The 11,852-nt window shown below is 43.5% G+C and overlaps 1 protein-coding gene across 4 annotated transcripts in view; it reads left to right on the forward strand.

Moving 5' to 3' along the window:
* Positions 1-11,852, forward strand: part of COL18A1 (collagen type XVIII alpha 1 chain) — a 170,418-nt gene that overhangs the window by 59,510 nt on the left and 99,056 nt on the right. For all 4 annotated transcript variants that reach the window (XM_086956227.1, XM_086956226.1, XM_086956228.1 and 1 more), the window contains exons 6-7: positions 7,719-7,849; positions 11,357-11,383. In XM_086956227.1, coding sequence (XP_086812353.1) covers positions 7,719-7,849; positions 11,357-11,383 — 158 coding nt within the window. The remainder of the gene's footprint in view (positions 1-7,718; positions 7,850-11,356; positions 11,384-11,852) is intronic.

Here is an 11,852-nt window from a genome sequence, read left to right on the forward strand (position 1 = left end):
GATAGGCAACATATACACGCTATACAATGCGGTGGTAAGTCAGTGTGGATGATGCAATGCAATGTTGCCATAGGTTGATATTAACAACCTAAATATATAGGCATACGACTGTAGCCCAGACTTGGCGGTCTGTGACACCAGGCGTTGTTTCGTCATTTTAGGAAGGTTTAGCACACCTGCAGGTTGTGAGTGGGCTAGACTAGGCCACGGGATGGGTGTACGGTCATTATGTGAACTTATCCTGTATAGGTAGTTTAAAATGCAGCAGCAAGATTGGTCCTTAATTTAAATCCAAGCACCCAAATGTCCACGCACTTTTGTGCCTTTCATTGGCTGCCAATGAGAAAGAGGATTACATTTAAGGCTTTGGTGCTTACTTTCAAAGCCTTACCTGGCATGGGTGCCAGTTACATCAGGAAAAGAATATGTCACTGCACTCCCTCGAGGACTCTGATGTCCTCATCTAATCTCCTGGCTACTGTACCCAGGATTAACCGGGCTAGAACAAGAGGGAGATCCTTTATATTTCTGGAAGCCCAAGCCAGGAACTATCTTCCTGCGACCCTCAGAGCCATAATTCATATGGCTGTTTTCAGGAAACAACTCAAAACCTGGTTATTCTGCAACTAATGGGCGCAGGGGAAAGTGGATAGCAGCCTATCAGCACCGGGATATTCGGCTGAGTAGCTGTGCGCTTTATAAATGCTAGTTCATTCATTCATCATAGGTAAGGATGCATTCACAAAGTCGATGAGACAGAAAGAGAAATAGGTTGTAAAGTGTACTGTAGCAGCTATCAAGCAACCACTGGAAACAGAACACAACGTGATAACCCTCCAAGTCAGTGATTGTTGAACACCTTGGAGAGACGTCGGTTTTTGGTTGGCAGTCATTTGTCAAACCTTACTGCCTCTAAATAATGAGATCCGGAGTTTGTGAGTGGGTCGCTGAGGCTATAATCTGTGTGTTCCTCATTGTAAAACTTTAGTTATTCTCCTGTTCTGAGGTGAACACCACATAAAAAGGGTGTAAGTCATGTGCTGTTTGTTTGATTAATTTCTGTCCCTTTTGTGGACAGACATAGGTCCAGATGTACAACCGTTTTTGTGGTCGTAAATAGGAAATCGGCCCGTTTGCGACTCGCAAAATAGCGTTTGCGACTCTCTTTATTAGAAAGGGGCGTCCCTTCCTAATAGCGATTCATAATAGAATGTACCATTGTTTTGCAACCACATTTGTGGCTGCAAAACACTCACAGTTTACCACCTACTTCAAGAAGTGGTAAGCCACTCGCCAACGGGAAGGGGACCCCATGCTCATTTGTGCTCATTTTGTGCAAGGAAAACGGGCTGCATTAAAAAAAAAACTGCTTTATTTAAAAAAGCAGTCACAGACATGGTGGCCTGCTAACCCCAGCAGGCCAACATACCTTGGAGTGCTAGCCATCCCTAATGGGGTCGCAAATTGCTCCTGCATCGTGAATATTTATGAGGCATGCAATTTGCAAAACCATTAGGAATTGCAAACAGTGTCTGAGACACTGTTGTACAGTCTAATTTGCAAAACAACGCAATTTGCGACTCGAAAATTGGTAGGGTCGGACATTGGCTCATAGTGTATATTTCTCCATGTGGACTGCAGTTGAGCCGAGACGGTCTATGACAGCAAACTGAAGCTAGAGTCTTGTGGGCTGTGAGCGCCCTCTAGTGCGAGAATGAGCTGGGGTGATGTGATTTTGATCAATCTGTTTCTGTGATCAAGAACTGTGCCGAAATGTTTGTTAGCCTACAGGATTCAAGATCCTTGTGCAAGAGAAGTGCTCCTTTATGAAATGTAATGCTGTGGAGAGGATGCAGGTGCGCAGCGGTCCTGGAAGGTGGTTGCCATAGTAATAAAGTGCAGGGTGTTAAGACATTTGAATGGGACTTAAATCCCACAATACCTCTACACAAGAGTGTGCGTGCATACATGTGCCTGATGCGGATGTTCAGAGTGTAATATGCTATTTATTACCATTTCTCAGTGTGGGGAAGGGCCTGAATCACGGGACATAAAGCCCTGAGTGAGTCATGATGCCCCCCACTTCGCTCAGCAATGGTAACAAATCGCATATTGCACTCTGAAAATCTGGATGTACAGTGAATACCACTGTAAACTTTAAAAAAATCCATATTTAACCAGAACCAGGATGCAAGACATTACATTTGTGCATTAAGGTAAAAGCACGTGCACGAGGCCTTGTGACTATTAAGAATGTTGTTTGTATGTGTGAAGTAACTGTTATATGCAATCTGTGAGGCAGTGATTTGCTCGTGTCAGTTTTGCTCTACTGTACTAATGAACTAGAATTTGACGTTAGCACCCTGGTAATAAATGTGTCAATGTGCGTTTATTACTACCTTGGCTCTAAATAACGTGTTAATGGACCATATGTATTTTCACTGCCACAGCATCTATCTATCTATCTATCTATCTATCTATCTATCTATCTATCTATCTATCTATCTATCTATCTATCTATCTATCTATCTATCTATCTATCTATCTATCTATCTATCTATCTATCTAGCTATCTAGCTATCTAGCTATCTAGCTATCTATCAATCGCTTTGTAACTATTAATTCCCTCATTTATAGTAAACAAACGCCTGATATACTGTGAATGAAACTCCACTTTTCCCATTACCAGCCCCTACTACTGTTTACTACCTCCAGCAACTCTCTCCCACATCCACTAAACAAGTACTATACCATCCCTTACTAGTACCTCTAACTCCTCTGTACCATATTGCCGCTTACTGTCACCCATAGCTCCTCACTGCATCATACCGCCCTTATCATCACCTCTAGCTTCTTACTGTACCATACAGCCCATGTCTATCACCTACAGCTCCTCACTGCCTCTACTACAGACACCCACTGTACCATGCTGCCAATTATTATCACCTTTAGCTAATTGTTGCACCATACTATCATACAAACGTAACCTACCACCTCTTACAATCCCTTGCAATTCTTTAGTGCTTCTTACCACAGATTTCCAAAGCATCATACCTCACCTTACTGTCACCTACAGCTCCTCGCTGGACCCTACTACCAGCGCACAATGCGGCATACCTCCCCTTACTGTTACCTACAGCTCCTGGCTGGACCCTACTACCAGCGCACAATGCGGCATACCTCCCCTTACTCTCACCTACAGCTCCTCACTGCGCTCTACTACCAGCGCACAATGCGGCATACCTCCCCTTACTGTTACCTACAGCTCCTCGCTGGACCCTACTACCAGCGCACAATGCGGCATACCTCCCCTTACTGTCACCTACAGCTCCTCACTGCGCTCTACTACCAGCGCACAATGCGGCATACCTCCCCTTACTGTTACCTACAGCTCCTCGCTGGACCCTACTACCAGCACACAATGCGGCATACCTCCCCTTACTGTCACCTACAGCTCCTCACTGGACCCTACTACCAGCACACAATGCGGCATACCTCCCCTTACTGTTACCTACAGCTCCTCGCTGGACCCTACTACCAGCGCACAATGCGGCATACCTCCCCTTACTGTCACCTACAGCTCCTCACTGGACCCTACTACCAGCGCACAATGCGGCATACCTCCCCTTACTGTTACCTACAGCTCCTCGCTGGACCCTACTACCAGCGCACAATGCGGCATACCTCCCCTTACTGTTACCTACAGCTCCTCGCTGGACCCTACTACCAGCGCACAATGCGGCATACCTCCCCTTACTGTCACCTACAGCTCCTCACTGCGCTCTACTACCAGCGCACAATGCGGCATACCTCCCCTTACTGTTACCTACAGCTCCTCGCTGGACCCTACTACCAGCGCACAATGCGGCATACCTCCCCTTACTGTCACCTACAGCTCCTCGCTGGACCCTACTACCAGCACACAATGCAGCATACCTCCCCTTACTGTCACCTACAGCTCCTCACTGGACCCTACTACCAGCACACAATGCAGCATACCTCCCTTTACTGTCACCTACAGCTCCTCACTGGACCCTACTACCAGCACACAATGCAGCATACCTCCCTTTACTGTCACCTACAGCTCCTCACTGGACCCTACTACCAGCACACAATGCAGCATACCTCCCCTTACTGTCACCTACAGCTCCTCACTGGACCCTACTACCAGCACACAATGCAGCATACCTCCCCTTACTGTCACCTACAGCTCCTCACTGGACCCTACTACCAGCACACAATGCAGCATACCTCCCTTTACTGTCACCTACAGCTCCTCACTGGACCCTACTACCAGCACACAATGCAGCATTCCTCCCCTTACTGTCACCTACAGCTCCTCACTGGACCCTACTACCAGCACACAATGCAGCATACCTCCCCTTTCTGTCACCTACAGCTCCTCGCCGGACCCTACTACCAGCACACAATGCGGCATACCTCCCCTTACTGTCACCTACAGCTCCTCGCCGGACCCTACTACCAGCACACAATGCTGCATAGTGCATACCTCCCCTTACTGTCATCTACAGCTTCTCACTGGGGTCTACTACCAGCACACAATGACTTTACCCACATGACATTGTCATCTACTGGGTTAATGTTAAAGTTAAGAATGATTTGTAAAGTGCACATACACCAGATTGATTTCATGGCGCTGTAATAGGACTTGGCCGTTGCCTATGGAGAAGTCAGTTGTAGGCTTGTGCAAATAGCCAGGTTTTAAGGGACCTCCTGAATTTCAGAAGGTCAGTGCATGAACGGATCTCCAAGGGGAAGGAGTTCCACAGTCTGGGGGCAAGGGTTGCGAATCTGCAGCCTCCCTGATGTTTCCGCTTGAACGTGGGGGTGAAAAGGAGCAAGAGGTGAGCTGATTGCAGGTTGCGAGAGGGGGTGTACCTGAGTGTAAGGTCGTTTATGAATTTGAGATTTGACCGTGCAAGGATTTAAAAATCAAACAACCAGTTTTGAACGTGCAACATTGAGGGATGGGGAGCCAGTGCAATTTCCTCATAAAAGGTGTCCCCGGTTGCCACCTAGGTTGCTGAAGAATCATTTTGGCTGCTTGATTCTGACTATCTGCAGCCGTTTGAACAGGTAGAGTGGCATGCCCAGGTGAACAGAGTTTGCATAGTCCAGGTACGACAGAACAGTAGCTATTACAACCTGAGTCAGGGCTTCCTGCCTGAGTAAGCGGCGGATTTTCCTGAGCTTTCGCAGTTGGAAGAAGCATTTAGAGATCTCCAACCCAACCTGCTTTTTAGTGATAGATCACTGTTAAAGGTGACACCAAGTGTTTTTGCCGAAGGGGAAGGAATGGGAGGGGGTCCTAGCTCTGTCGGCCAGTTGTGTTGACCCCAGAACTTATGGCTGTCTCATGTGAGGACTAGCTCTGTCTTTCCAGGATTTAGCTTGAGGTGGTTGTGGTCCATCCAATATTGAATGTGCAGCATGGTGGCCCGAAATTCGGTGACTGAGCTATGCGAATTGTCGCCCGTGAAAACCAATTGTAGGTCGTCAGCGTAACTGAAGACAGGCAGCTTCCTATCTTTGAGGGACTGAATCAAGGAGATGATGTATAGATTGAACAGGTGAGGGGAGAGTGAAGAGCCCTGCGGAACACCGCACGCAGTTCTTCGTCTAGGGGCCATGGGTTCAGATATCACATCATGCCACCAACACATAAAGCCCAACAGCTTACCCCTGAGAGAGGATCCTTGAATCTCAGTCTTTTAATATAATCAGCAAAGAGAATCCCCCTCTGGTCGTATGAACCTTAGATTGTTGACTTGAAGCGTAAAGAAAGAGCTAACAGCAGCAATACATTTCAATCACAATGGAAACAATGTGATTCCACAGAAACAACAGAAAGGATGTTGTCCAAACGTTAAGGGTTTTATTGGCGATTTCGTTCAGGTTACAAGTTATATCAATCAGCAGAATTGTAGTAAATACATTGTAAGAGCATACATATTACTATGATCATGCAATCTGAATTTGTATGAGGAAAAAGATGCAAAATATGATGATATACAGCAAGTAAAATATCAAACGAACAGTTTCTAGAAGGCGGCTTCCCTATTCTAAATAAAGCATTGAAAGTGGCAAGGATAATACTATGAGGAAGGTGCGAGCATCAGATGAACCAAGATAAGGGTTCATGGAAATAAGTATGAGTGCTCATGCACAAAGCTCAACACTCAGGCAGGGAATCACTAGAGCTGAAAAGAGCTCGTTTCTGGGAAAAGTCATGACAGGATCTGCCAACCTATTCTAAAAAACACACAATTAAAGCATGAAAAGAGACTTCCGGAAGACTTTCCATTTCAGTTCCTTTCAAACGGACCAATCAAGAATGGCCCGCTATGTGTACAAACAAACTGCCCAATTTCCAATCGCTGAACAAAGAAGCAACCATCTGTGCGACCCTGAATGTAACATCAGTCCGCTCAGCCCGGTACAGACGGATCTCGCCCACCAATGGGGTCTCCATGTCTGAAGCCAAATTCCAATTAGGTATCAGTCTAATTCAGTAAAGGAACGCCTATTCTATCTAACGAGGCATGCATTAAGACACCTGCAGAGGAGAGAAAAACAAGAGACTGGCAAAGCATTTGACAAAATAAAATTCATATAGCTCGGGCCTTGTTACAAGTTAGGCTAACTTTACATCAAAATGGCTTCTAAGCAAGTACAGTTAGCATGAGAAAATACACGAACTACATTTAATAAAGGTATACATTATTCCATTTAATATAACTACATTGATTATAATTCAGCTAGATATACGTGTTGTTCTCATTAAGGTAAATAGAGCCACCTCCTACCCTTGATTAATATAATGCACACAAATTAATATTGTTAAACCCACATTGAGCATATGAAATACATATAACTGAGTGGAGCACTAAATGACTCTGCTTCACCATCAAGTGGAACTTGTCACAACCAAAAAATAGCATACACAGTAATCTGAACTTTAGTGCATGTAATGTCTCCCCCGCCCTCTTAGGTCTCCACTACACCAGCACCAACAAAGAGATCACCATCCCACCTCTTACTACTACACCATAAATCCCCTCTTCACATTTTGCCACTAAATGGTGAAGCACAAATAACACCGGCTCTGCACCAATCTCTAGAAACTCTTCCCAGTGACTCACCAGCAGAGCTTGGCTCTCCTTGTCCATCCCTTGCTGCCAACATGCTCTCTTCTGCTCTCTGTGCTCTATTACTAACAGGGCCTAACAATCTTCACTACTAACACAAAGAGGTACTCGCCATCTCTTATCCCAATTCCGTGGCTCACTTTCACCCCACTTCCTACTTATGGCTGGAGATCTCTACCAACTTATTAACAAGTGCATGATGCACTGTTTTCTTCCTGGTAGCAAATGCATGTTGCAGTATTGTCTGCTAACGAATACAGGGTACACTATTTTCTTCCTGCTAGTAAATGCATGGTGCACTGTTTTCCTCCTGCTAGCTTTCCCTTTCGCACCAATGTGTGCCTCTGTTGAGATTTAAAGATGAAATCTCTGTGAAATTAAAGCAAAACTATTCTTTAAAAAAATGTGTCTTAAAGACTACTCCGCAGTACACGTCAGTCTGTGATCGAAGATTGGCAAATGGCAGATGCAGTGCTGTAGACCTTGGGCTTGAATGGACAGTGTCTGGTACCCATCCTAACTTCCCTACCTGTAAACCACACCTTTCAGTTACAGCCCTGCCTGGCCCTAAAGGTGCGAAGGGTGAGCCTGGCGAGAAGGGGGCACAAGGTGTGCCTGGCATGAAAGGAGACAGCGGCAGCGCAGTGGGTCCGGCGGCAGCAGTCGGGAAAGGAGAAAAGGTAAGAATTTCCCATGAAGAGCATCTTTTTTCTGTCAGCTGCATTTAATTAGGATATTCACTATCGACGATTATGTCATTTTCTTCAACACCCACATAGTGGGTCCCCGTTAGGTCATTACCTCCAAGCGACAGTGCTGTTCTATCACCTGTATATTGCCCAGTGACAGTCCTGCATTATCACCTAGGGATGTCTCTTCAATAGGTAATCACCCAAAGAGTGATGACCACATTGCAGCATCAGTCTGTTGCAAAGCCACATGCTCTGAATGATATCTGGGCAATAAGTTATGTAGTTAGATCATATATTCGAAATTAAAAATATCTGCTTGAAAGCATAAAGTTTCAAAAAAATGTAAAGACGTGTGCTGAAATGTTTTAGTTTGTTTAATTTTAGTTTGAGGAAGCATAGTGGGTAGGGTTATAGTTCGAGTTAGGAAAAATATTTGGGTTAAGGTAAGAATTATTGCCAAAGGTTGAGAGTGGATAAGGGTTCCAGTTAGAGGTGGGGTTGTGGCTAGTGTTCAGAGGTGGGATGTGTATAAGATGAGGTGTAGGAATAGGAGTAGAGACAGAAATCGTATTTAGTAGTTTCGGTTGGCTTTGCGGTTATGGTTTGGTGCAGATCATTGTGTTTTGAAGTAAAGGTGAAACATTAAAGAACTAAATGTATTATGTGAAAAAAATTAATGTTTTACTTTCAAGCTAACTGACAATCTCTCAGGCCCTAATTCTGGGTGGCTTGTAATTCCAGATCGGACCACTAACAGCAGGTACTAGCCCCATCAGAAATCATAAGTGGTGCATCATTATTGCACCTGGTATTCAGGGGTGCAATTATTATGCATGATCTACTAGGGACACATCCTCCAGCTCATACCTGGAGACTTTGTCACCGGTAAAGCAATGAAATTGCAGGTTTATATGCAGAAATCTGTGTAGATGCATCTTATTCTCCATTTTGTATGGCACTATATTCGATCAGCTTGCGCCCCCCTCCCACTCGTAATACAGTGAAGTCGTATCATCAATCCCCCTGATTTCAGCTCCATATTAGCAGCCCCTTTAACCAGGCCAGTCATAAAGAGGGCCAGTTATTGCATTTATGGCTATTCAAACTTTAAGTGGTTGAATCACAAAAGGATTTATAAGTACAGGAAGAAGGACTACAGGAGTATTGTTTCATGTACTCCTTCATGTCTTTGGGAATCGGCCCTGAGACGTCCTACTTCCTGTTAGTAAAAGTACAAAACACTCACAGTCTTTTTTCCGTGTACTAACTTTATATCCATGTTCCCTGAATTAACCCATTTTCCAATTTTACATGTAAGTGTGCATAAAAGAGTACTACAGGAGTGCGGGTATTCGTAATTCACGTGATTTGTTTTCACATAATCAGGAAATGTTGGCAAAATAATGTGAATTTGCAAATCTGTCAATGTGCACAATCATTTAGCACTAAATGCTTCTTTACATTTATTTATTTATTTATTTATTTATTTATTTATTTTATGACATTTGATTAATCGCGAACAAATGCCCGTGGGCGTCTCGGCGCTAGAACATCAATCGTTAGCAAGCATTTGCAATGCAATCGGTCTCGCCTTTGGGACCTTATATGTATTTAGCAATGCAGCACATTAGACTGTGTGCTGAAACATCTACTGTTCTTTAACATGGAGGGAAAGTAAGCACCAAACTGTGTGATACTCCAGGTATGGGAACACCTGGACAGAAATATTGCCTTTCAGCGGGAAATGTTATAGTCCAAAGATCTGTTTTTAATATAAAATCAGGGCCTTCGGCGATCATATCAGTGAAAATACAAGATTAAAAAATATATATTATTGTCTACGGGTGCCTGTCGCAGACAATTTCTATGAACTGGAATCTAGAAAATGCTAAAGTAATTCTGGTATTTTACTGACCTCTGCTGGTCGTTTTCTATCAAAAAAGTTAAATAGAGGCTAGTTGCCAGAATTTTTTTTAAAAAGACAGTCTCTCAGCAGAAAGCTATTCTGGTACTTTACTGACCTCTACTGGTCGTTTTCTATCAAGACAGGTAAATAGAGGCAGTTGAACAGGAAAAAAGTCCCTAAGCGGAAGCAGACAAGTCCTAGGGGTGATCTCCAGAGCCCACAAAGTACATACACATATAAGTATATACTAAAGTATATACAAGAGGTCTCAAATGCTCTTCCTAACCATAGCCCACAAAGTACATACACATATAAGTGTATACTAAAGTAAATATAAGAGGTCTCGAATGCTCGACCTAAAAACACTGCAAACAGCTACTCACTTTCTGTTGTTTCAGTTTTTACCACAAATGGCCCGTGATTACGTGAACTGGCAAGGGTGTCAATTAGGAAAATTCACATAATATACGCAATGCAAAAATCTCAAACTTACGCGAATTACACCAGTGTTATTTAATTTTCTCCCAGGACTATACTGGAGTACTCTTACACACTCTTACATACGTTTTTGCATGAACACCAATATTTCGAACATCCTGCTAGGTTTATTTGTACATTCCTGCCATCTAGTGGCTAGATTCTGAATAGCTCAAAAAAGCTTTGCAAAACTAATCTAAACGGTCACCAGAAAATTTCCTTGCAATCAAATTGCATGTGAGATGAGCTGCAACCGCAGGGTCAGTCTATTTCACACGTGAGCTCCCAGGCATACATGCCAACTTTCTAGAAGAGAAAAGTGGGAGATTTAAAAAAAAAAATTGAGAGAATGTATTTCAGTACTGCTACCTATAGTCCCCCATGATTATCTCTGCATTATCACATACAGTCAGCCATGGTTATCTCTTTATTATGACATAAAGTCACCCATGATTTTCTCTGTATTATCACATGCAGTCAGCCATGGTTATCTCTTTATTATGACATAAAGTCACCCATGATTTTCTCTGTATTATCACATGCAGTCAGCCATGGTTTTCTCTTTATTATGACATAAAGTCACCCATGATTTTCTCTGTATTATCACATGCAGTCAGCCATGGTTATCTCTTTATTATCACATTAAGTCAGCCATGATTTTCTCTGTATTATCACATGCAGTCAGCCATGATTATCTCTTTATTATGACTTAAAGTCACCCATGATTTTCTCTGTATTATCACATGCAGTCAGCCATGGTTATCTCTTTATATCACATTAAGTCAACCATGATTTTCTCTGTATTATCACATGCAGTCAGCCATGATTATCTCTTTATTATGACATAAAGTCACCCATGATTTTCTCTGTATTATCACATGCAGTCAGCCGTGGTTATCTCTTTATTATCACATTAAGTCAGCCATGATTTTCTCTGTATTATCACATGCAGTCCGCCATGATTATCTCTTTATTATGACATAAAGTCACCCATGATTTTCTCTGTACTATCACATGCAGTCACCCAGGGGTTTTCAACTGTTATCGTATATGGATATACCAGTCTTGCTCCTTCATCAAGCGATTGAATGACATGCTCTTTAATTTCACAGGGTGAAAAGGGTGAACTTGGCATCAAGGTGAGTTCCATCATATGTGCTGATATGGGTCACCGGGTCTTGTTGCATGCGTCGGCAAAACATTCCTGATGGTGTCTGTCATGGATAGATAAACTGTCAGCCATTTTTGATGGGTGTTATACACCTTTACATATGCAGAGTATGCAATATTGACAGATTTGTTCCTGGGTGATGATGAAACAGCCTCAGTGTTTTGGGGCTGGTTGTTGGAGGGCGCCTTGTTTGATGGGTGTACCAGTTTCTAAGGGAAGCTAGCAGAGGGCTTGTTTAGTGAGGGGTGGCACTGTTGCCCCTTGGTGATGATGAGTGCACGTGTTTTTTATTCATAATGCCCTCAGATCTCATTATCAGGAGGCGCTTGTCGTGTTCTGTAAGACCCGGAGTCTACTGGAAGATGCTCACGCATTCCTGAGTTTTCAAACAGTGTCAGGGATTTTGGTGATTGGGGTTGTGGGAGGTGGGTGAGGTT

Source organism: Lissotriton vulgaris, chromosome 2_1 (assembly GCF_964263255.1).
Source record: "Lissotriton vulgaris chromosome 2_1, aLisVul1.2, whole genome shotgun sequence".
In the NCBI taxonomy this organism is placed as follows: Eukaryota; Metazoa; Chordata; class Amphibia; order Caudata; family Salamandridae; genus Lissotriton; species Lissotriton vulgaris.